This window comes from Lepus europaeus, chromosome 5 (genome assembly GCF_033115175.1).
Source record: "Lepus europaeus isolate LE1 chromosome 5, mLepTim1.pri, whole genome shotgun sequence".
Classification (NCBI taxonomy): Eukaryota; Metazoa; Chordata; class Mammalia; order Lagomorpha; family Leporidae; genus Lepus; species Lepus europaeus.
In genome coordinates this window covers 27,509,571-27,535,371 of record NC_084831.1, presented here as the reverse complement: position 1 = coordinate 27,535,371, position 25,801 = coordinate 27,509,571, and the positions used below count along the sequence as shown (strand labels likewise).

At 52.6% G+C, this 25,801-nt stretch overlaps 1 protein-coding gene across 1 annotated transcript in view; it reads left to right on the top strand.

The window, feature by feature from the left end:
* The window catches only part of KIAA0319L (KIAA0319 like), a 120,237-nt gene extending 95,232 nt beyond the window's left edge, over positions 1-25,005 (top strand). Inside the window, exons 11-21 of the mRNA XM_062190941.1 lie at positions 132-255; positions 826-958; positions 2,998-3,146; positions 4,496-4,647; positions 5,270-5,408; positions 6,852-7,011; positions 11,604-11,746; positions 12,497-12,619; positions 13,109-13,199; positions 15,850-15,941; positions 23,951-25,005. Of these exons, the coding sequence (XP_062046925.1) occupies positions 132-255; positions 826-958; positions 2,998-3,146; positions 4,496-4,647; positions 5,270-5,408; positions 6,852-7,011; positions 11,604-11,746; positions 12,497-12,619; positions 13,109-13,199; positions 15,850-15,941; positions 23,951-24,138 (1,494 nt within the window). The 3' untranslated portion in view covers positions 24,139-25,005. The remainder of the gene's footprint in view (positions 1-131; positions 256-825; positions 959-2,997; positions 3,147-4,495; positions 4,648-5,269; positions 5,409-6,851; positions 7,012-11,603; positions 11,747-12,496; positions 12,620-13,108; positions 13,200-15,849; positions 15,942-23,950) is intronic.
* Positions 25,006-25,801: the final 796 nt, after the last annotated feature.

Here is a 25,801-nt window from a genome sequence, read left to right as displayed (position 1 = left end):
TTGGGAGGTAATAGCCCAATACCAATTTGGGTTTAGAAAACTGAGTAAATCACTTCTACCAGAGTAAGGGTTATTGTGGGATATTGTGCTTATGGCAGTCCATTTTCCCACTTCTGTATTGATATGTATAGGGTGTTAGAACACCGATCCTGCAGCTCTCTGCAATGCAAGAAGGAGACTACACCTACCAACTCATGGTGACCGACACCATAGGACAGCAGGCCACTGCTCAAGTGACTGTCATTGTGCAGCCTGGTGAGTTCCAGCCTTGTGGCTTGTGTGTTCAACCTTGGGGGGGGTCCACGGGCCCTTAGTTCCGAGGTGTATGAGGAGAGAAGCAGAATGCGCCATCCGTGGAGCTTCTGTTGTCCATTTCCCCTGTGCTTTCTTGATAGCTGGAGATAAAAAGTTCTTCCCAGCCTCTGTGTGTGACCTTCCTCTGGATACTTACTGTGCCTTTACAGGCACCCAGGAGAGAGGGTCTATGCCACCCCAAATCCTGCCATGTTTTCCAGTGGCCAGGGTAAAACCCACTTCCACAGGAAAGCCCTGTCTTATCACTCACATCCTTTCATTGAACTCTTGTGGAACATTAGATTTCAGACATAACATGGCATTGTAACTACTCTTTTTCTTTCAGAATTGCTTGGTACTTAGTCTGTGTTCCCTGTGAGTTCCCTGATGGTATCCATCTCTCCCAGGGATCCGACCGTCCTGTGGACTGAGAGGCAGGGTTCCCATAGCTTCCAGAACATTTGTCCCATTGGGTCTTCTCCTTTCCCATCCAGATGGACTGCTTTTGACCTCTGCATCTCTGTCTCCTAGAGAACAACAAGCCTCCTCAAGCAGATGCTGGCCCAGACAAAGAGCTGACCCTGCCCGTGGACAGCACAACCCTGGATGGCAGCAAGAGCTCAGATGACCAGAGAATTGTTTCATACCTCTGGGAGAAAACACAGTGAGTGTTGACGTGGAGCCCTTATCCACACACAGCCTCTAGGCCTCGGAAGAGCCGAGTTGTGTCTGCTTATAAGAACTGGCTTGCTCTGTGAGCTCATGCAGTGGGGTTATTGAGAAAGAAATGTTTGCAATCCCAAATGTCACTGCAAAGAAAATGACATTAAAATAAATTTTTATAAGAAAAAGAAGACTGCTTACCATCAACTACCCCAGATAGTACCATGTGATCATGGTGCTTTACAGGTACAATCCCTCTGCTGAAATGCATAGTGTAATTACACGTGAGAGGCAGGGTGGAAGGGGTAATGGAGCAGAAAAGTACTGTTGCTCAAAATTAACAAGGTAATGCTGGTGGGGGGGATGGGGCAGAGCAGCTGTTAAGAGGAACTGAAAATTCCTGTACAAGATGAAAGCATCACTCTGTTATTGTTTCCTTGAAGACATCATTTAGCAATTAAGTTAGCCAGAGGCCAAAGTCTTTACCAAAATAATACTGATTAAACTGAAATTACCTAATTGGACCATTCCTGGTTCTCACAGTTTCTTTTAGCTTCTTTAAACCATAACAAATGGAACTTAAATTATATGTAGGATCCCACAGGAAGCAAGAAAATCCCAAGGGAAAGTTAAAAACATTCTTGATTTCCAAAGGTAGCAACCATTGAACAGACTCAGTGTTCTCTTTTGTTTTGTTGTTTTTGGCTAGATATATTAGAGATCGGTGGAACAGGCTTAGTTTGACTATAGAAACCATTTGATTGGTGGTTGCTGTGTTGGTTTCTAGAAGTTACTTCCCTCAGCTCTTATTTCTCTTATTACAGAGAGACAGCGCTTCCGCAGCCCAGCATGTTTTCGTTATAATTGCTTATTGAAGATATAGCTGTTAAACCTTTTAGCTGACTTTTGTTAGTGCTTACAGCAGGGATCAAGCTTAATATTGCTTCTTGGAGGAGACTGTTTCAGGAGACACTACTTGGCTCAGAGGCTCTGAATTTAAAAAGCAAAACCAAAGAAAGCAAACTCGAGTCCACAGATTTCACCGGCTCTCCTGTAGTTTAAGCAAAGCTTGGGGCATTTGGATCCTTGAGCAGAAGAGCTCTCTGGCTCCCTGCAAGCCTTGTGCTTGGTGTTGGCACAGAGCTCAGTCCCCTGTCTAAGCTGCTCTCAGGTCCCAAGGGGAGAAGAAAGGATGCAGGCATCCTGTCCACTCTGGCCCTGTCCCGGAACTGCAGGGAGCTTTGCTGATAGAGCTGCTGAGAAGATGGCTTTGTCCCTAGAGTTCCTCTGCAGCCTTGGCCCGTTGCCTTCCCTTGCCTCTTCACTGGGAGGGATCTGGGCATGTGATGAAGGAATGCATTTTGCCTCTTTACTGGCAAGAGCCAAGCCGACTAGGGGCCAGAAATGCTTTTCAGAAACATCACTTTTTTTTTTTTTTTTTTTTTCAATGTGAGAGGCAGAGAGTGATATAGAGACAGAGAGAAATGGCCCATCTACTAGTTTACTCCCCAAATGCCCACGACGGCTGGGACTAGGCTAGGTCAGTGCCAGGAGCCAGAACTCAATCCAGATCTTCCATGCAGGTGGCAGGCACTCAATTTTTGAGCCATCCCCTTCTGCCTGCCACAGTACACATTAGCAGAATGTGGGATATGGGCCTCTGAACCACCAGACTGACTGCCCACCCAGAAACCTCACTCTGAATTCCTTCTGTGGATCAGAGACCTACTCAGAGAATTTTCTTCTTTTTATAAACTGAAATAGTAGTAAAGAGTTCTGATTTCTAGAAGCTGATATAAAGGATAAGGCTACATGTATTTTGAACACTGGTGAATGGAATTTTGTGATCAGCAGGTAACTTGAATTTTGGGACCAAATGATACTTTGTCCACACGGAATATTTTTAAATGTGTCCTGTTAAAGCCGAGACACAACAGTTGGTGTCTTAGCAGAGGCAATAATTGTTTCTCCCTGCTGCGTCAGGGACGGAAGAGCAGTGCATAGGTAGAGCTCCACCCTCCGATTGCTGTCTTCCTCCAGGGGACCTGATGGGGTGCAGCTTGAGAACGCCAACAGCAGTGTCGCCACGGTGACCGGGCTGCAAGTGGGGACCTACGTGTTCACCTTGACTGTCAAGGATGAGAGGAACCTGCAGAGCCAGAGCGCTGTAAATGTCATTGTCAGAGAAGGTACTTCCCTGCCTCTAGTTTGTGCAGCACCTTTTTGGGTCTGATAGCTGAGGAATCTCTCTTGCTTTATTGGCTACAGAAATTTATTAGAGACAAGAGGTGGGAAAGAAGGGCAGGGTGAGGGCAGCTGTTGCTTTCCTCCTTCCTTCTCTCCCTCCCTCCCTTCCTCCCTTCCTTCCTTCCTCTTCTTTCAGAGGTACAGTTACAGACAGAGAGAGGGAGAGAGAAAGAAAGGTCTTCCATCCACTGGTTCACTCCCGAAATGGCCACAGTGACCATCACTGGGCCGATCCAAAGCCAGGATCCCAGGAGCTTCTTCTGGGTCTCTCATGTGGTTGCAGTGGCCCAAGCACTTGGGCCGTCTTCCAGTTTTCCCAGGCTATAAGCAGAGAGCTGGATCGGAAGAGGAGTAACCAGGACATGAACCGGCACCTATATGGGAATGCTGGCACTCATATGGGATGCCAGCACCACAGGCAGAGGCTTAGCCTACTGTGCCACAGCATCAGCCCGTTATTTGCTTTTCTAAAACAACCTTTAAATGAGAGTGACTGTAAAGTGAGTTTTTAACTTCCCTCCTTCTCTCCCCTCCCTGTCTCCCAACTCTTTATGTCTTTCTTTTAAATTGAACTGGGAAAGGATTGAGGGTTCTTTCTTTGTATTTGTATTTTGCTCTTGTGCCAAGACCAGTGGTGTCTGTGACTCTGCCTCTGGCTACAGTGACACCTGCTGGCAGGCATGAGAATGACTGTGCCGCACTGCAGCCTCCTGTAGCCTGTGTGCTGAGGCTGACTAAATGCAAGGGCTTGACTGGCCTCGCTCTGCTTTGCAGGCACAGTGGCTAGTGAGGGCCAGAGCTGATAGTCAGAAAAACCACTGGGTGTGCAGGCCTGGTACCTGGAGCTCCAGACACAGTATACTGAGCCAACAAAGTGTCAAGCAGGCCCAGGATAAGAGAGTTCCCTCTCCTTTGTCTCTCGTGAAGTACCAAGGGAGGAATCAAAAGTAAATAACACTTTAAGAGATTTTGAAGGAGAATTTTTGGTATCAGTTGATGAAACCCAAACTCTAAAGCTTTAAGTCACCTTGGGTCTTTATTTACCCCTTCCTCTTAGGAAGGCTGCCATGAGAGCACCGGAGGAATGCATACTAGCCCCTGTGTACTGGTGTCAGGAGCACGTTTCTATGGTGGGACAGGAGCCTGGGGTCATGCACACTGGCATGGACAGGCACTGGAAATAGTTCTCCATTTAAAATGCTCTTGATGTTTAATTTCCCAAAAGCACCATGAAGATGCCTTCCTTCTTTTCTAGAATGTCATATTATTTCGATGTTTTCTCTTTGGTTAGAAATGAACAAACCACCTACAGCCAGGATAACTGGGAATGTGGTGATTACCCTGCCCATAAACACAGCAGAGCTGGATGGCTCCAAGTCCTCAGATGACAAGGGAATAGTCAGTTACCACTGGACTCGAGATGAGGGGAGCCCAGCAGCAGGGGTAAGTGTGCCGGGAGCTGGGGAGCCACAAGAGGCCGAGGCAACAACACAGAGAGGAGGAGGAGGTGCAGCATTTCAGTATCTTTTGTTTGTTTTTTAAGATTTAATTATTTATTTGAATGTCAGAGTTACAGAGAGATGAGAGACAGAGATTCATTCCCCAAATGGCCACAATGGCCAGGGCTAGGCCAAGCTGCAGACAGGAGCAAGGAACTTTATCTGGGTCTCTAACATGGGTGGCCGGGGCCCAAGTACTTGAGCCATCCTCCACTGCTTTCCCTGGCATATTATACAGGAAGTCAGGCAGCCAGGACTCAAACTGGTACCCATATGGGATGCCAGCATTGTAGGCAGTGGCTTTACCCACTACACTGGCCCTGTCAGTATCTGGGTTGTTCTCTGAATGACTTGTTTGGTGTTAACCTGCATGTTCGAGTGAGTTAGAATGGGTTTCTCTCCCCTGACCCTAGCAGCTGTGGCCTGCAGTGCTGTTAGAAGTCATGAGCTGCCAGCATTGGAACAGTGCAGCCCAGCGGGGCTTGATCCTAGCAGGAGCAGCCGCTGACTCCAAGAAAGGAGTGGTGGTTTGTCCTGCAACTGAGCCTTGTTGTTCAATCCTGCAGGAGGTGTTAAACCACTCTGACCATCACCCTGTCCTCTTTCTTTCCAACCTGGTCGAGGGAACCTACACGTTTCACCTGAAAGTGACTGACGCAAAGGGTGAGAGTGACACAGACCGGACCACTGTGGAGGTGAAACCTGGTGAGTTCATTCTGTGGCAAGATGATTGCTGGATTAGCCAGCCAGGCCCCTCTCCCGAGGCTCCTTCCCCTCGGCAAAGACAGAGCTAAATGGCATATCTGCTTTTATCCAAAATCTAGAGACTTCAGGCTGAGAAATCCTCAGAGACTGTTCCAACAGTGCCCTCCTACCCGTGCAGAAGCACAGACCTCTGCCTGCTCAGCTCAGATGGAGAAGCTGAAACTCAGAGAGGCAGGGCTTGCTCAGTGTCACACAGCAGTTGTGTCAGAGCCAGGCCTTTGTGCCCCTGGTCCAGCACTTTCTCCTCTGCACATGATTGCAGAGGACCAGGCTGCTTTGGGGATGTGACATAGGGACAGCTTGAGTCTCGATGTCTCATCAGCTCCCAGGTGAGAAACCATGTATGTTTGTAAGTGGAGCCTCAGGCCTTTTCGGACAGCTCTGGGAAGGTAAAGCAGCCAATGTCCTGATGTTTTCCAGATTTTCAGAAATAAAATTTCCTTCTTAAATAGAACCATGTTTTTGTTTTGCTTCAAGGCTAATTTGGTGATAGGGAGGAATAAGGTTGAAGGTGGGGAGAACTATCTACATTCCTGAGCTTCTGATAAGAAGGCATTAACTTCAGACCTCCTGTCTATTATGTAGGCCAAGCTCATGTACAGGCTGTCTTAGATGGGAAGGGGTCTCTATCTTTGTCCTGCCTCTAGGAAGGACAACAGCAAAGAGACACTGCAAAGTCGCTTTAGTTTTTAGAATCACAGATAGTCTGCTAACCAGAACAGGCAAATGGTGGTGTGTGATTTAACGCATTCCGAACACTCAGTTTTGACTTCCAAATGTAGAGCAGTCTTTAGGATGTGTCCAGAGTAAAGCGTGGTAGTCCCGCAGTGGTGGAGCTTCGCAGAGAGTGCAGCTGTGATGCTGCTCCGAGGAGATCCCAGTTTCTTGGCTGCCTGGATTTGCTTACTGTGCTGAAATCTGGAGGGACAGATGCACTTCCCCTTCCTGAGAAGATGGTTGAGATGGATGTTTTCCCTTCCCCTGTTGCATACGAAGCTCAAACAATCAGACTGAGTCAGGAGAGAGGGCCTGCTTTCCCCTACTTGGCTTGGAGGGCCCAGCAATGCCAACCTAGCAGAGGCTTTTTGGAATAAATGCTAAGTGTTTCTCTCTTCCCTCTGCGGACCCCTCGAGGCATTGCTGCTCTCACCCTATCCCAGCATGTGCATGGCCACTCTCAGGTCGATGGGGAGACTGGGATGTTTTAGAAGGTGTCCAAGCCAGCCCCAGTTACTGATCAACAATTCACCATTGTTCCCCTCCATCTGAAGGAAGGCTGAATGCCTTCACTCCTTTCTCTTCAGAGCCAAAGCAAATGCACAGTGGCAGGTCTGTGTTAACTCTCCCACTTCTGAAGCCATGACTGATCCACGTGCTTTCCAGATCCCAGGAAAAACAACCTGGTGGAGATCATCTTGGATGTCAACGTCAGTCAGCTAACTGAGAGGCTGAAGGGGATGTTCATCCGCCAGATTGGGGTCCTCCTGGGGGTGCTGGATTCCGACATCATTGTGCAAAAGATTCAGCCGTACACGGAGCAGAGGTAGCTGGGCAATGAATGGGGGGAGAAAAGGAAAGACCAGGAGCTCCCTGGGCTTCTTGAATGAGCTGAGAAATAGCATGGATAGGTAGAAAAGGGTGGGCTTTCTGGCCAGGAGCCACTCACATGTGTCCATTTCTGTCCTGAGCTTTTCTAGTCCAGGTCACTCACTCTGTCCCGCTCAATGGGGTATGGACAAGGTTGGAAGAGACCCATTATGGTTTTAGACCTACAGTCTGGTTGGAGATAATCGGGTGCCCCATAGCACATGTGACATCAGTACACGTTCAACACAGTGTATGGCATTGTGGAAACACATGGGTGGGGACAGTTCATTCTTCCAAAAGAGTTGGAGTAAAACTTGCATGGACCAGGCTGAGGGGAGCCAGGAGCAAATTCAGATTCGGGAGCCGTGCTGTGCAAGCGCAGGCTTTCTTCAGGAAGAAGTCATTTGGTTGAGACCCTAGGGCAGAAGGTGAGGCTGACTGTGGAGCCCAAGGACAGATACGCATGCAGGCCAAGGGATTTAGTTGTAATTGTTTGGGTAGGAGGACCCACCTTGGTTAACTTTATGTGTGTGAAGTGTTTGTTTTTAAAGCAAGGAAATTCCTTTTTTTTTCTTTTTGGGGGGGGGGGGGGACAGGTAGGGGATCAGTAGTGTGAAGGCTAGACTAAAACAGAGAGACTGAAGGCTGGGAGACCAGTCAGGGAGCCTGTGGACTAGTCCAGTGATAAGAGGATAAAACCTGAATTAGGAGAGTGATGGAGGGGAAAAAGAAAGTAGAAGAAATTTGGGGTCCATCAGCGGGTCGCAGTAGCCCCAGGAGCGTGCTGTTGAGAAATGTGAAGGCTTGGTTGAAAGTTGGGGAGATGGGCCAGGCCATCCACCAAGACTGCAGAAGCGAAGGCAGCCTGGGTGTTTGACAGGCTCATGAGGAGAGTGCCTTCAGATAGCTCCAAGAGGAGTCTGGAACTTGGGTGGAAGGAAGAGCCAGAGATGTGGGGTCCCCAGCATACGGGCAGGAGGCAGAGCCGCAAGGATGGAAGAGTCCCCCTGCGGGAGAATGGACAGAACTCTGCAGAACACTACTTCCTTCGAGAGGGCAGAGAAAGAGGCGACAGAAGAAACTAAGAAAAAGCATCAGAGAGGCAGGCGGAAGGCCAGGAAGGGGCAGTCGGCGGGGAGCCGAGGGGGCTCAGACGCGCGGGGGTGGTGGTGTGGGGCACGTGCAGAGCAGGCCTTTGGGTTGTGCTCCACAGGTCGACAGACCATGGTGGAAGCAGTGCGCTGAGACAGAGGTGGTGTCTGTATGGGACAGAGTGCACGGTGTGAGGAGACAAAGGTGGTGACTGTAACCTCTTTGTAGGCACTGGTAATGACAATAAAAAGGAAGGTGGGAAATCCGGAGGATGCCATTTAAAGATAAGGATTCGTGAGCATTGGGGTGGACTGCAAGGAAGTTGCAGGGGAAAAGGTCACAGGGGGCCTGGAGGAGGAAAGTAGTAGACGGAAGTGGGTCTAGGGGGCCAGCGTAGGAGAAAGGAGGGCAATGTGCAGGTGTGGGTGTGAGTGTGTTGGTCCAGTGTCGTGGGTTCTGTTTGTGGGGGTGGAGACAGAGCCATCTGCTCTGCGGAATGTAGTAAGAGTTGGGAGCAGCTCCAGGAAAGGATGCAGTACTGGGGTCTCTGCCAAGGGTAGGAGCAGGAGGCGAGCAGTGGTTCCCAACCCTAACTCTGCAGTAGAAATGCTAGGAGTTTTATGGGCATACCATCTCCCCAGCCTGCCCCTGCCAGAGGTCACGGTTCAGTTGGAAAGGGGGCTGTGCGCCTAAGATTTGAAAGCTCCCCAGGTAAATCTGATGTGCACTCGGGCTCACTGGGTCAGAAGCAGCATGATGAGGCCTTTTTGTTTTTCCTTAAGCTGTGCTCAGCAGCCTGGAAGTAGGAACAAGATAAACTGCTTGTATTGATCGAAGTCAGTGGGAACTGACTGGGTAGAAGCAGTGAGAGAGTTTGTTAGCTGGTGAGGGCATCGTTGACTAGTGGATTCTTTTTTTTTTTTTATAAGATTTTTTTTTTTTATTTGAAAGGCAGAGTTAACAGAGAGGGAGAAACAGAGAAGGAGATGTCTTCCATGTGCAGGTTCATTCTCCAGGTTACTGCTATGGCCTGGGCCAGACTAGGCCAAAGCCAGTAAGCTGGAACTCCATCCTGGTCTCCCGGATGGCAAGGGTCCAAGCACTTGGGTCATCTTCTGCCCTTCCCAGTCATATTATCAGGGAGCTGGATGGGAAGTGGAGCAGCAGGACTTGAACCAGCATACATGTGGGATGCTGGCATTGCAGAAAGCTGCTTAACCTGCTGTGCCACAGTGCCAGTGCTGGCCGGTAGGCTCTTGCATCACTGCACATGGGGCTTGAGGAAGAGAGAAGTTTATGGATTGCTTTGGATTTCTGATTTGGGCTGGATTGGCTTGGTTTAGGAACCCCGGAGGAGCATTTGACAGGAGCAAGAAAATACACCAGTGTGGGCAAGCCTGTGGACCTCCACACACAGACAGGGCTTCTGAACCTTGCCTGCCAGAGAGCTCTGTGGCTGCGGGAAAGTCACTTTACCTCGCAGGGCCTGGGTTTTCTCCTGTGAAAGCACAGGCCCCTGCCTTATAGGATTGTTATGGGGATTAAGTGATATCATCTGTATGGTCCCTAACACGTGGTGCTCAATTTAAAGTTTTTATTGTGCCCCATGTTGGAGCTGAGCTACCACGAAGATCTGGGGTCCATATTGTTGTAAGCATTTGTGGGTGTAGATTGGCCACTCAGGAGAGATGTGGGAGAAAGGAGATAAAGATTTGAGGAGCTTTGATGTAAGTACAGGAATAGAAACTGTGAGCATGGATTAGGTAACTGGGAGAGAACAGGGGGAAACTGACCACAGATCTTGGATGGTAAAAACAACTTTCTCCATTTTGTAATTTGTAGCCACACAGTCAGCCTCACTATGCAGCAGGCTTTCAGAGAATCAGGGGAAATGCTGCCCAAACTTTTATGTCACACACATAGGAAATAATACTATTCATGTGGGACCTTAGGATAAAGAGACAAGGCTCCTTACCCCAGAAGCCACTGATCCAGGGCTGTAGAATACACAGGACCCACCCAGTCGTGCTGTCTGCGAGGGGATTGAGATCTTGATTACCCCTTTAAATCTAGGGTGACCCACAAAAATTTAGGCTGAGGCCTGGAGAACAGATTTTGTCCTACCCAGATGTGAGTTCACACGTGGTCTGTCCTAGACAGGAAGTGACAATCAAACCAGGTTATGAGCGTGGAGCAATATCATTTTGCACCAGCTGCACCATGATACTGAGTTGTTTTTGTTGTTGTTGTTGTCATCGTAACCATTGTTTTGGCTACGTTTTGACTTGTGGATATTCTTTAATGCACTTCACAAAGCTTAGCAGTTTGTCTTACAAGCAACCCAGGCACAAACCCAGCAGCACCACTGTCTTAGTGATAAAAAGGCTGGCAACAGGAATGTAGCCACAGCCCAATCCCTACTTTTCTCATCCTGAAGTTGGCCATTTGGAATGGGTCGTCTTGTTAGCTGGGCCAGCTAAGAGCATTTTTCAAAAAGTGTATGTATTTATTGGAAGGTAGAAAGAGAGAGAGGGCAAAAGGGGAGAGATACTGATCTTCCAAATGCCTGCAATAGCTAGGGCTGGGCCAGGCTGCAATTCAGAGCCAGGAACTTCATCCAGGTTTCCATGTGGGTGGCAGCGACCCAAGTATTTGAGCTGTTACCTGCTGCTTCCCAGGGTGCACATTAGCAAGAAGCTGGATTGGAAGCAGAGCTGGGACTTGAACCTGCACTCTGATATGGGAAGGGGGGGTTCCTAGTGGCAGCTTAACTGCTGTACCATATATCTGCTCCAGCCTAAGGTGTTTTGAAAAGAATAGGCTCTGGGGTGGGCATTGTGGCACAGCAGGTTAAAGCCGCCTCTTAGGACTCCTGCGTGCCGTATTAGAATGCCCTTTTCAGTCCTGGCTACTCTACTGCTCATCCAGCTCCCTGCTAATGGACCTGGGAAGCAGCAGATGATGGCTCAGGTACTTGAGTTCCTGACACCCACATGGGAGGCCCAGCTAGAGCTCCCTAGCTCCTGGCTTCAGTCTGGCCCAGTCCTGACTGTTACAGGCCTTTTTAAGAAGTGGATCAATGGATTGAAGATCTCTTTCTCTGTGTCTTCCTCTGTCACTCTGCCTTTTGTACATAAATAAATAAATAAATAAATAAGTCTCTAAAAAAGAAATGGAGTAATGGGCTTTGGAGTCAGACATAGCAGAGTTGGGATCTGGCTCTGCCGTAACTAACTGTGTGACCTTGGGCAAGTTACCTAACCCCTCTGAGTTCTAGTGTTGTCTCTGTAGATGGAGACGACGCTGCTAACACATTTCTCATGGGCTTGCTGCGGCGGGGTGTGTATATACTTAGCACAGCGTCTGGCACAAACAGAAGGTGCCGGGCGAATGGTGGCTGCTGCTGCTGTGGTTGTGGACAGCCTCAGCTCATTCACACTGTTGGTGTCTCCACAGCACCAAGATGGTGTTTTTTGTTCAGAACGAGCCTTCCCACCAGATCTTCAAAGGCCATCAGGTGGCAGCGATGCTCAAGAGTGAGCTGCGGAAGCAGAAGGCAGACTTTCTGATATTCGGAGCCCTGGAAATCAACACCGTCAGTGAGTGACTCGGGGCAGCTGGGATGCGACCCCCCCCTGCCCCCCCCCCCATGCTGTAGCCCGTCAGTGCCCCCGCCTCGCCTTCTTCTCCTTTTCCCTGGGAACACGGACTCAGTCATTTTCCTCCACTGCCATTGTTGTGGGAGTCCTGGTTTGCTGTGGGTGCCTGAGCCCGCGGCTATGGGCCGCTTGGGAAAGCTCAGAGGGGCTCCAGCTGGGGCTCCCTGGGGGAGGAGGTTCCCTCTTTACTCTCACTCACTTCACACTCCCTCCATCACGAAGGTAGGCATCAGAAACAGAAGATGTGGCTTTGAGACAACAGACCACAGATAGCTGCATGTCACGTCATGTGACAGTGTCATCTTTACTCATTGCTTCCAAATAGCCATCGTTGTTTACATTCACTCCGAGATCTTGTTACTTAATGTTTTATTGGACACACACATATGATTTCAAATATTTGTGTTCTTAAGTATCTCAAAGCCATGTTCAATATGCTTTTTTTCCTTTGTAATATGATACGTGTTTTATTTTTGTAATTGTATTCTTCTCTAAAGGGGTGGCAGTAGGGGGATGGGGAGTGCCTGGCCAGTGGCCTCTTACTGTTCGCATTGTACATCTCTGGGGCCATGCTGATGGGCGCCTGGGTCAGATGTCCAGGCAGCTTCCCCATGGAGCATTAGGCCCTGCATGCTGGCGACCGCCTGCCTGTGACCCCTGTTGGCCTTTTCCCTCCCCTGCCACCATCAGCATGTCAGCTCAACTGTTCAGACCATGGCCACTGTGACTCGTTCACCAAGCGCTGTATCTGTGACCCGTTTTGGATGGAGAATTTCATCAAGGTGCAGCTGAGAGATGGAGACAGCAACTGTGGTGAGCTGCTGGGTGGCGCTGGGCCCACTGGTTTGGCGGGGAGGGTGGTTCTGCACCCAGTGGGTGGGTGTGGCGCTTCTGAGGCCCAGGAGTCGGCAAGGAGAGGGACTTCGTGTGCTTTTTGTTTGCAGAGGACTTTTATTTCCCTCCTCTGCACCTGCTCAAGGTTAGAGGAGAGCCTTGAGGCAGGACCAGCTGCGAGGGCGCCTGTCTCTGGGAGGCCTACACATTGCAGCCTGAGGGAGGCCTCCTTCCCCTCTCCTCGGCTCCTCGCAGGCTGTATCCCTACTGGGAGTCTCAGAGCTCACCCGGAGCGGGGCCATCTCAGAAGGGTTAAGCCCTTAGCTGTCCTGAATGCCAGTGGCTCACCTATCCTGGGGAGCCTGGGAGCGTTCTTGTCTGCGGGGTGAAGCCACCCCCTGCCCAAGGTGGGGCGGCCCACACCTCCCTCCCAACCTCTTGCCCGGCCCTCGCTGGTTTTCCTGGCAGAGTGGAGCGTGCTGTATGTTATCATCGCCACCTTTGTCATCATCGTTGCCTTGGGAATCCTGTCTTGGACCATGATCTGCTGCTGCAGGAGGTAAGATGGTTCTCCTGTTGAATTCATCTACAAGGTCGGTAGCCCCTTCCACACGGACTGACTGTGCTGGTCCCATCAAAGCTAGGGTTGGTTTTGACACTACCCCTATCCTGTACCCAAGACATGGACTGGCAAGTTTTTCCACTTCAACACTGCCAAGGCCAGAAGCACATCCTGCAGTCCCGTGGCTGTCTCCACTGTGGTTTGTGGCCACCTGGGAACCATGTCTGGGGCCATGGTGAGCAGCAGGGCCTGGGTCAGCTCTCTAAGCTGTGTGTCCTTGCACGCTGCACACTCAGCACGGCCACAGGTGTTCTGTGTCTGCCTTACACTCTGCAGGAGCTCGGCTCACGCTTTTCACACTGGCGAGCGAGGGCCTGGGTTCTTGAGGATGAGCTGTCCTAGGTGTCTCTCATGTGAGCCTTCCTATCTACTTGGACAGTAGTTCACAGTTAACAGCTACAACATCTTCTTCCTTCTTTTTTTGTTTAATGTGAAATTCATAGGACAAGCTAATCTGTATAATGTTTTTAAAATATATTTATTTATTTGAAATGCAGAGTTATAGAGAGGCAGAGAGAGAGAGAGAGAAAGAGGTCTTCCATCCTCTGGTTCACTCCCCAAATGGCCATAATGGCTGGGAGTGGGCCAATATGTAGCCAGGAGCTTCTTCTGAGCCTCCCGTGTAGGGTGCAGGGGCCCAAGGACTTGGGCCATCTTGTACTGCTTTCCCCGGCCATCAGCAAGGAGTTGGATCGAAAGTAGAGCAGCCAGGACTTGAACCGGTGCCTGTATAGGATGCCAGCACTGCAGGCGGTAGATTTACCCGCTACGCCACAGCGCCGGCCCTTTTTCATCCTTGATGATAGTGTGGTTTCTGTGTCTGCTGTGTGCCACGGTAACACTTTTTTTTTTTTTTTTTTAAGATTTATTTATTTGCAAAGCAGAGTTACAGAGAGGCAGAGGCAGAGAGAGACAGACAGACAGACAGACAGATGGACAGAGAGGTCTTCTATCCGCTGATTCACTCCCAAGATGGCTGCAATGGCCAGAGCTGTGCCGATCTGAAACCAGGAGCCAGGAGCTTCTTCTGGGTCTCCCACGTGGGTGCAGGAGCACAAGGACTTAAGCCATCTTCTTCTTCTTTCCTAGGCCATAGCAGAGAGCTGGATCAGAAGTTAGCAGCTGGGTCTCGAACTGGGCCCTGTATGGGATGCCAGCACTTCAGGCTGCGGGTTTACCCGCTACGCCACAGCGCTGGCCCCAGCACTTTGTTTATTAGTGCACAGCACCTTTTTCCATTTTATAGATGAGAGAGCTTTGGCTTAGGAAAATTGTATCACCTGTCCAAGGACAAAGTTGGTAAGTGACAGGGCCAGGATTCACCCTGCAGTATAATCTCCCAGACAGCTTAGAAAATTAAAAGAATGGGCCTGTGCCGTGGCTCAACAGGCTAATCCTCCTCCTAGTGGCGCCAGCACACCGGGTTCTAGTCCCAGTCGGGGCGCCAGATTCTATCCCGGTTGCCCCTCTTCCATTCCAGCTCTCTGCCATGGCCCGGGAGTGCAGTGGAGGATGGCCCAAGTGCTTGGGCCCTGCACCCCATGGGAGACCAGGAGAAGCACCTGGCTCCTGCCATCGGATCAGCGCGGTACGCTGGCCGCAGCAGCCATTGGAGGGTGAACCAACAGCAAAAGGAAGACCTTTCTCTCTCTCTCTCACTGTCCACTCTGCCTGTCAAAAAAAAAAAAAAAAAAAAAAAAAAAAAAAAAAAAGAAAAGAAAAAGAAAGAAAAAAGAAAATTAAAAGAATGAAGGCAGATGCCCACCAGCTGAAGACAATCACCCCTTAGGATTTGGTTGGGCTAATAGGTACCTTCTCTCACCCCCTCAAGCAGAAGGTTTTGTTTTCTTTACTCTTTCTCTTTCTAATTTACTTATTTGAAAGGCAGAGAGGCCGGCACCGCTTCGGATCCACGCAGCGCACCGGCTGTGGCAGCCATTTGGGGGGTGAACCAATGGAAGGAAGACCTTTCTCTCTCTCTCTCTCTCTCTCTCTCTCTCTCTCTCTCTCTCTCTCTCTCACTGTCTAACTCTGCCTGAAAGAAAAAGGCAGAGAGAGACATAGCTCTAGAGAGAGCACTCACATCTGCTGGTTCACTCCTGAAATGCCCACAGTGACTGGGACTGGACCGGGGACAAAGCCAAGAGCCAAAAACTCAACCCACGCCTCTCATGTGGGTGGCAGGAACCCAGTCACTTGAGACATCACTGTTGCCTCCTGGGGTCTGCACCAGTAGAACATCACTGAGAAGCAGGAGCTGGAGACTGAACCCCAGCACTCTCACGGGGCGTGGGTGGCCTGAGTGACATCTTAACCCCTAGGCCAAATACCTGCCCCACTTCACATTCTGATGGCTCTAACCTCCTGTGCCGTGGTGGAGCGGTCAGTTTGTACTGAGATGGTCACAGTTCCCTTGCCTTTCCCCAGGATTGAAGGGCAAATCCCAGGTGCGGCCTTCCGTGACGGAGAAGTACAGAGACCCCTCCTCCCACTGGGCAGCCCGAGACAGCTACTAGTGCATCCGGCCCTCATCCTGAGTCTCACATGGAACCACTTTCTCAAGCAGGGTGGGAATTGTGTTTTTTAGGCAAAAAGGAAAACCCAAGAGGAAAAGCAGGTACAAGATCCTGGATGCCACCGATCAGGAGAGCCTGGAGCTGAAGCCGACCTCCCGAGCAGGTAGGGGCCCTGGACACTGGGAGCTCTGCCTGCGGTCCTCCCCGTGGGGTTGCCTCCATCTGTGCTGGGAAAGCGTGTCTTTCCCTTGCTGGGGGCCAAGGCTGCATTCACCCTGGCTGGCAGGACTCACGCACAGAACAGGCTGGCTCCAGGGGTCCCTGTTCAGTGCCCTGTCATTTTGCAGGGACCCAGGCCTCCTGCTTTCCTTTGCTTGCTCCTTCTCCTTGGTTTCTCACCCGGGTTCCGGGGCCTTGGTCTCTCATGCCTGATGGCAGTGACAGGAGCACAGGCAGCAACCGCCGGCTCACCTCCTCTTCTGCCAGCCTTCCCCTCCTGTCTTCCTCGCACCAGTGTGCTCCCCAGCCTCCGTCTTCGTCTTGCACAGACAGGAGGGCAGCAGGTGCATTGGGCTCATCTAAGGCCTGCCTCCCACTGCAGGGGTTTCCTGCTGCACACGCACTGAGATGACTTGGGGCGGTGGGGCTGGGGGACATGGGACAGGCAGTGGCCTCTCTCCCTTGCTGGGCTCAGACACGTAGTGGGGTTCCCACCATCAAGGATGCCACAGGACAGGCATCAGTCTGCTTATGGGAGCAAGTAGTTGGGAAAGTCTCTCCAGTCCTGAAAGCTTTGTTTTGGGGAGAGGCTGTGGACACAGTGTCCTCAGCCCAGGCCCTGCCCTCGCAGAAGCGGAACCTAGAAAGGAAGCAAAGGCGCCTCTGCAGAGGCTCTGCCCCTGCGCTTCCCTGCAGCTCACGTAGTGTCCCTGGGGCCTGGGGCTTCAAGGAGTCCCAGAAAAGCAGGGTGCTCAGCACAGACATCCTGAGGATGAAGGCCCAGAGGCGCAGGTGTCGCAGGCCGTGCCCACACAGTGCCAGGGTCATCTTTTTTTTTTTTTTTTTTTTTTGACAGGCAGAGTTAGTGAGAGAAAGAGACAGAGAGAGACAGAGAGAGAGAGAAAGGTCTTCCTTCCATTGGTTCACCCCCCAAAATGGCCGCTGTGGCTGGCATGGTGTGCTGATCCGAAGCCAGGAGCCAGATGCTTCTTCCTGGTCTCCCATGCGGGTGCAGGGCCCAAGGACCTGGGCCATCCTCCACTGCACTCCCGGGCCACAGCAGAGAGCTGGAATGGAAGAGGGGCAACCAGGACAGAATCCGGCGCCCCAGCCAGGACTAGAACCCGGTGTGCTGGCGCCACAGGCGAAGGATTAGCCAAGTGAGCTGCAGCTCCGGCCGCAAGGATCGTCTTTATGCTTCTCTGAAGATACCTTTGACTTGAACTTTCCAGCACAAATCGAGAACTTTCTGACTGGCTGAGCTGGCCTTTGTGAGCCTTTCTGGCCTCTTTTTCAAATTTATTTATTTATTTATTTATTTATTCGTTCATTCATTCTTAATTATTTTTATTTATTTTTTAAATTTATTTTTTTTAAGGAATACAAATTTCCTAAGTAGAACTTTAGGAATATAGTGATTCTTCCCACCATATCGGCTCTCCCACCCACACTCCCACCCCTCCTCCTCCTCCCTCTCTCCTTGCCAGTCCGATTCTTCATTAAGATTCATTTTCAGTTAACCTTGTACACAGAAGACCAGCTCTTTTTTTTTTTTTTTTTGACAGGCAGAGTTAGACAGTGAGAGAGAGAGAGAGAGGTCTTCCTTTTGCCATTGGTTCACCCTCCAGTGGCCGCTGCGGCTGGCGCATCGCGCTGATTTGAAGCCAGGAGCCAGGTGCTTCTCCTGGTCTCCCATGCGGGTGCAGGGCCCAAGCACTTGGGCCATCCTCACTGCACTCCCTGGCCATAGCAGAGAGCTGGACTGGAAGAGGGGCAACCGGGATAGAATCTGGCACCCCAACTGGTACTAGAACCCGGTGTGCCAGCGCCGCAAAGTGGAGGATTAGCCTGTTAAGCCACGGCGCCAGCCAAGACCAGCTCTTAAAGTAAAGGTTTCAACAATTTGCACACAGACACACAAACTGAGAACTGGTTTTCCAGTTAACTCTCAATATAACTCATTGAGGACAGAGGTCCTGCATGGGGAGTTAGTGTACAGTGACTCCTGCTGTTAATTTAACAGTTAACACTTGTGTATGACGTCAGTGACGTCAGCTCTTGACATGAGCTGCCTAGGCTATGGAAGCCTCTTGAGTCCACAAACTCTATCAGTATTTGGACACCACCAAGCTTAATGGGAGTTGAGTCCCATGACAAGTTTTTAATCTGTACCCTTAGAAGAAAGTCTGTAGGAATGTATGTAGATATTGTAATATACAGAATGTACAGCTTTACAGTTATGAACTTCCTTCTCCCTTATTCCCACTCTTATTTTGTACTAAGATCTATTGTCTTTCTTTTTCTTTTTCTTTTTCTTTTTTTTTTTTTTTTTGACAGGCAGAGTGGATAGAGAGAGAGAGAGAGAAAGGTCTTCCTTTTGCTATTGGTTCATGCATCACGCTGATCCGAAGCCAGGAGCCAGGTGCTTCTCCTGGTCTCCCATGGGGTGCAGGGCCCAAGCATTTGGGCCATCCTCCACTGCACTCCCTGGCCACAGCAGAGAGCTGGCCTGGAAGAGGGGCAACCGGGACTAGAACCTGGTGTGTCGGCGCCGCAGGCGGAGGATTAGCCTATTGAGCCGCAGCGCCAGCCCTAAGATCTATTTTCAATTGACTTTATACACATATGATTAATTCTATGTTAAGTGTTCAACAAATAGAATGAAGAAAAAAAGATGAAAAAAAACAAAGAAAACAAAACTGTTCTCAACAGTCCAGACAAGGGCAGCTCAAATCATCATTTAGATCTTTAACCCATGTTGAGTGGATTTTTTTGTAAGGCACAGGGTAGGGGTCTTGCTTCATACTTCTGCATGTAGAAATCTAGTTTTCCAGCACCATTTGTTGAAGAGACTGTCCTTGCTCCAGGGACTGGTTTTAGCTCCTTGGTCAAATATAAGTTGGTTGTAGATGTTTGGATTGACTTCTGGTGTTTCTGTTCTGTTCCATTGGTCTGTTTTTGTACAGTACCAGGCTGTTTTGATTATAACTGCCTTGTAGTATGTCTTGAAATCTAGTACTGTGAAGCCTCTAGCTTTGGTTTTTTTGGTATAAGATTGCTTTAGCTATTCGAGGTGCCTCCATGTGAATTTCAGCATCATTTTTTTCTAGATCTGAGAAGAATGTCTTTGGTATTTTGATTGGTATCACGTTGAATCTGTAAATTGCTTTCAGCAGAATGGACATGTTGATGATGTTGATTCTTCCAGTCCATGAACATGGAAGGTTTTCCCGTGTAGGTCTACTGTGTCCTTTAAGTTAGGCAGAGTTTCCTCTGCCATTTTCTCTGTAACTCTTCCCTGAGGCTGCCTGCTCCCCAGTTTTTTTAAACTGTCTTCTCTCGGACTAGAGCATTAAGCTCCCTCCCTACTCCACCATCTTGGAATTCCCCCCCCCCCTTTTTAAATATTTATTTTATTTTAATTTGAAGGGAGAGTTACAGAGAGGCAGAGAGAGAGAGAGAGAGAGGTCTTCCATCCACTGATTCACTCCCCAAATGGCCACAATGGGCAGATCTGAAGAGAGAAAGAGAGAGAGAGAGAGAGAGAGAGAGAGAGAGAGAGAGAGAGAGAGGTCTTCCATCCACTGATTCACTCCCCAGATGGCCACAGTGGCTGGAGCTGTGCCGATCCAAAGCCAGGAGCCAGGACCTTCTTCTGGGTCTCCCATGCGGCCTTGGGCTTCTCTGGGATGTCCGTTTCTGCTGATTTCCCTCTCCCGAGAACTCGGTCTGCGGGTCTGCATCTCTGCACTGGAAGCTCCTTCGGACCCCCGCCCCTACCCTCCGCGAGTTCTGCACTCGCTCTTTACCCGCCTCGGGCTCGGCCTTGGTCTCATGCGGTAGTGATGCGTTAGGTGGCTGACGTCTTACCAGTGAAGTCAGTGAAGCCCTCGAGGACAGGACTGCCCCTCATTCATCGGTGAATGCAGCGCGAGACCACTGCGTGCAGGCCCTGGCCACACTCCGCTCCCTCCTTGAGAACGACAGACGCTGCGCTTGTGTAGCTTGTGTCAGAGACATTAACTACACTCACACAGACGTGAGACATGACAGCGGAAGGGCTTTGTGAATGATGCTTAAGGAGTGCGGCAGGCAGAGACTCCGGGAAACTGCACTGTGGGCAGAGTAGCAGAGTCAGGGGAGGCCCAGCTGCTGGAAGGAGCGGAGCACGTCTGTGAGCCGGGGCGGAGTGGCCTAGGCTGCAAGGGTGAGCGGGCACCTCACCACAGTTCCTCTGAGAGCAGTGGGGAGCCAGCGGCGTTTGTTCAGGGGTGGATGGTGTGACTTGATTTACGCTTATATATACATATTATATAGATATATATAATATTTACTTGAGAGGCAGAGTTACAGTTGGAGAGAGAGAGAAAGAGAAAGAGGTCTTCCATCGCTGGTTTACTCCTCAAATGGCCATGATGGCTGGAGCTGGGCTAATCTGAACCGGGAGCCAGGAGCTTCTCCCCAATCTCCCATGCAGGTGCAGGGGTCCAAGGACTTGGGCCATCTTCCACTGCTTTCCCAGGCCATATAGCTGGGAGCTGGATCAGAAGTGGAGCAGCTGAGACTGAACTGGATCTCACTCATATGGGATGCTGGCGTGACAGGAGGAGGCTGAGCCTAACGCGCCACAGCGCCAGCCTGGATTGGATTTGCGTTTTTAAAAAGAGACCTGTGGCTGATGTGTGAAGGACTGCGGACGGCAGGAGGAGCGAAAGGAGACAGGACAAGATGTGCCCGTGGGAGAGGGAGACGGGACAGGATGTGCCCGTGGGAGAGGGTGGTGAGATAGGCAGACGCAGGCGCAGTCTAGACATGCTTTGGAGGACTGGGTGAGGCTGTGATGTGTTGGCCAAGTGGGGAGAGAGGAAAGGAGACATGAGGGACGGCTCCCAAGCTTCTGCTAGGGCATCTGCGGGTTGAGTAGTCGTCCCCCAGGCCGGAACGGCTGGAGAGGAGGTGCAGAAGGTCATGTGTGGTGTAGGAGTTACAGAGGGAGCTGAGGACATGGGGCTGGAGGGTTGATGGGGCCGATTGTGGAAAATTCGGAGAATCGGCTCAGCAGGCAGTCCTTTGTCCTGATGCTGATGAGAAGTGACCTCTTGGGAAACCACAAAGCCTTCTTAGGCAGGGAGGCCAGCAAGGGGATTTTTGCAGTGGCTGGAGGAGGAGGTAGTAATGGCGGAAGTAGTGTGGTGTCAGTGAGGCGGAGGGGCAGGAGAGTAAAGGCTGACTTCCGCTGGGGAGAGAGAATGATGGCACCGTTGACAGCATCAGGACCCGGGGGCGGCGTTTGGGTTAGAGTAGATGAGTTAAACTGAACTCAGCAGAACAGTCCGGACTGCAAGTGTAGACGGAGGAATCTTCTTCCCGCTGGTGAGGGTCACACCCCAGAAGTGGGTCATGTCCCCATAGCAGGGTGAGGAACTCGGGAGACCCATCAGCCATGCTGCTGCCACAGGGTCACTCCGGTCACCAGGGCCAGAGTGGACGGTGAGAGGGCGAGGGAGGGGGCAGGCAGAGGCTCAGGGTGCTTCAAAGCCCTTGTTGAAGCTGAGCAGTGAAAATGAGAAGCAGGACAAGGGCAGAGGTGTCCTGGGGGGGTCCTGGCCAGGTCCTGTAGCAGGCAGTGAGGAGGGGCGGGTCCTGAGCAGGCGCTGTGGGAGAGTGGGCTGTTCCGAGGGGCGCAGCCCAGCAGGGAGGCGGGGAACGCCTGGGCAGCCCGCTCTCTGGGCTCTGTGGATTCGGCCCGGTTGCTAACAGGACGAGAGCAGGACTCGGGCCCCTGTCATGGGAAGTGAAGGCGTGCAGTGTGGAGCAGCTGGCAGGGGGCGTGTTGCCCACCCTCGGGACAGCGCTGACACTCAGCGGCCTTGTTTTGGGTTGGTTTGGTTTGGTTTTTCTTTTCTTTTTTTTTTTTTTTTTTTTTGACAGGCAGAGTGGACAGAGAGAGAGAGAGAGACAGAGAGAAAGGTCTTCCTTTTGCCGTTGGTTCACCCTCCAATGGCCGCCACGGTAGCGTGCTGCGGCCGGCGCACCGCGCTGATCCGATGGCAGGAGCCAGGTGCTTCTCCTGGTCTCCCATGCGGGTGCAGGGCCCAAACACTTGGGCCATCCTCCACTGCACTCCCGGGCCATAGCAGAGAGCTGACCTGGAAGAGGGGCAACCAGGACAGAATCTGGCGCCCCGACCGGGACTAGAACCTGGTGTGCTGGCGCCGCTTGGTGGAGGATTAGCCTAGTGAGCTGCGGCGCCAGCCTGGTTTTTCTTTTCTATCGATATTTTCAAGACATTCAAAACGTCCTGTTCAAGTATTTCAGGTTGAACCAAATGAAATTACTGATGCTTGATTCTTCTCTTGCCCTGTAACAATGGCCCTTTTCATGGGGTTCAGCCTGATCTGAACGGAAAAGCAGCAGTGTCGCTTGATGGGTTTTCACGGTGAACACCCCGCAGAATCACTGCCCAGAGCCCCTTTGTGCTTCCAGGCTGTTCCCGCCTCCCCCCGGGTCACAGATACCGCCCGGGCTGGTGTAGGAGTAACCAGTGTCCACTCCGTCATGCACATTGCTAAGTCCTGTGTCGGGATATGCACACTGGTGACTGGCATTGAGTTCTTTCAGTTTTCTTTTTTTAAACTTATTTATTTGGAAGGCAGCATGAGAGAGGGGGAGAGCAAGTGAGAGCGAGCGAGAGTGCACTTCAGTCTGCTGGTTCACTCCCCAGACGGCCACGCCAGCTGGGACTGCGCCGGGAGCCTAGAACTCCATCTGGGTCTCCCACAGGGATGCAGGGGCCCAAGCCCTTTGGCCATCCTCCGTGGCTTTACTAGGCCCGTTGGCAGGGGCTGGATTGGAAGTGGAGCAGCTGGCACTCAGGCTGGCGCTGCATCTCACAGACGGAGGCTTCATCCACTAGCCCACAGCGCCGGCGCCGCTCCACTTTCTGTCAGAGGTGCTGAAGGGCGCTCAGTGCCGCAGGCCGAGCGAGCAGGAGCGAGTGGTGGGACGGCCTTGTGGAACCAGGAGGAGCCCCTCTCCCCGTGCGTTTCCTCCTTTGCAGCTCTGGCCAAGAGGCTGCTAGTGCACACTGGGAGAACGGGGTGGGGTTCCGTGCACCTGGCCTGGTTCGCAAACTCGTCACTGTCCCCACCCCATTGGACAGCCCTGGGCTGCTCCTGCTCTTCTGTGGCCTGGTATTCTGCCATCCTGAGACGGGGGCAGATGGCTGCACAGGCCTGTCCCAGAACTGCAGACAGGGCCAGAGCCCCAGCCTGTGCTGCACTCCGCAGCATTTGGGTGAGGTCCGCAGGAGGGGGTGGTTCCAGGTGATAGGTGCAGTCAGCGTCTGGGTGTCCTCAGCCTGAGGAGCCCCGAACGTGTGACTTTAAGGCGGACGGAAGAGAATGGCCGCGAACCCCTCGATCTCTCCAGTGTCCTGGGGAGGGATGGCTGGGTGACGCGCTTGATCACGTTGCCTGGGTCACATGCGCCTCATGTGGCCACTGTGGCGTTGTCTTATGTGAAAACACGTAAGAGATGGCAGGCAGAACAGAGACCTTCCCTTCACTCGATGACTCCCCAAATGCCTGCAGCAGCCAGGGCTGGGCCAGGCCCAAACCAGGAGCCTGGAACTCAACCTGAGTCTCCCACGTGAGGGGCAGGCCCTGGGCACCTGCGCCATCAGCTGCTGCCTCCCAGGGTGTGCATTCGCAGGAAGTTACCTGGAAGCTGAGGGGCCGAGGCTTGAACCGGGCCCTCCGATACCGGATGTGGGCGTCCCGAGCAGCATCTAACTACCGCGCCAGATGCCCACCTGCCTGGTCACCTTTTAAAGAAAGGAGGGAGGCCAGCTCCCAAGGCCCGTGCCTTCCCCTGCCCCTTGGCGCCTGCCCAGACTGCCCAGGTGCAGGGCGCACACGCTGGCCCTGACACAAGGCCCCGTCTTCCCTGCAGGCGTCAGACAGAAAGGCCCAGTGCTGGGCAGCAGCCTGATGCACTCCGAGTCGGAGCTGGACAGCGACGACGCCATCTTCACGTGGCCAGACCGAGAGAAGGGCAAGCTCCTGCACGGCCAGAACGGCTCTGTGCCCAACGGGCAGACCCCGCTGAAGACCAGGAGTCCTCGAGAGGAGATCTTGTAGCCACCTGGTCTGTGTCCTCAGGGCAGGCATCGGCGGCGCCAGGGCCCAGCGCCTGCTGGCCGCTCCGCCCCAGCCCCCACCGGCATTGCTGGTACTTGAACCCACACGCTCTCCAGGAACCCTGAACGAAGCTGTGAAGAAGAGCTTGTCTCTAAACCTGCCCCGTAGGCCCCGACACCCCAACACGTCCACACCTCAGGGCCTCCCGTTTTGTGGCAGAACCGCCCCTGCCCGAAGGCAGACATTGCCAGCCGGGGCTGCTCCCAGGGCACCGCACAACGAGGCCCCCGCCGCACACGCCCGGGCACTGGACCGAGCAGAGCCTCGCTGTGGCCCCGGCCCTGCCCCCTGGCACGGAGCACGCCCTGTCACTGGGTGGGGAGCAGGTGCATCCCCCGTGCTCAGCACTGCTGCTGGCGCCCTGCAGACCCAGCTCCTGTCTGGCTGGGGTGGGGGAGACCGGCTCAGGGGAGAGGGACCCTTGGCCGGGGGCCTAGCGGGGGGCCACCCGCTCTCCTCTGGCCAGCACTTGCTGCTGCAGGACTGAGCCCCTGCTCCCGGCCTGAGACTGTGGGAGACCCACGGTGGCGATGCCGGGGGCGTATGTGTGACTGCCTGCCGTGGCCCTGTCCCGCCGGCTGTCTGCTCCCCGGGCCTTCGCATGTGGGCATCAGCTCCTCGCAGGGCTCTCGGGTGCACACCGGGCAACCTCGACTTGGAGACTGAGCCCCCAGATCAGAGCCCCTTGGCTCCTCCGCTGAGGTGTCTGCGTGTTGAGCACTGGGAGTTGGGGGGAGTGACTTTCTAAAAAGAAACAATTTCTACTACTGCACTACTGTTGTCGTGAGATGATTAAACAGCTATTGAATTGTGTGCCTGCCTACACTGCTTGACACCACGCCTTAGGCTCCACCCTGGCCCCCACTGCTGCTCGGGGGTGGGCGGGGCCTTGCTGGGCACTGTGCCTTGTCACCTCCTTGGAGGAGACTTTGGTCCTTTAAAAATCAGTCCATGCTCTCCCAGCGCTGGAGCCAGAGCCCTGGGGGCTGTGTGGCCTGTGCGGTTTCTGGCCACCTCTCTTCCCTCGGGCTCCCAGGCCAGTCTCAGGTGGCCGCGTGCTCCAGTGTGCTCCCTGTGACCGTTCACACAGCACTGGCGTGCAGAGGAACAGGAGGGCTGGGTGGTCTTGGGTGCTTGAGAAAGCAAGGGGCGGGGCCAGGCACAGTGGGCCCGCAGAGGGTGATGGGCCGGGCAGCAGCACGGCCCTCCCATGCCAGCATGGGGTCGCTGGGTCTCACTCAGCAGGTCTCGAGTGGGAGCGGGCAGCCTGCCTTCCTAACATCTGGAAGCCTACTCTGAGGACCCGCAGCCAAAACGCACACGTGCAGTGCCACGGCGTCCCCTCTGGGTAAGGAATGTGCCAGTCCACCAAGGAGCACCCAAGCAGGGGTGCACCCGTGCCCAAACAGCCACGGTGCTGGGCTCGGTGAAGGGCGCCTGGGACAGAGTGGCCACGTGGCAGCTGGCCTGGACGGAGCTGAAGCAGGCGGCGGCGATGGCGGCCCCGGACACCTGCTGCCTTGGGGCTGCCACGAGGTCCTGGCCCCTGGCCCGCAGGAGGCTTCTCTTGGCCACCAGGCTCCACTTCTGTGTCTTGTTTATC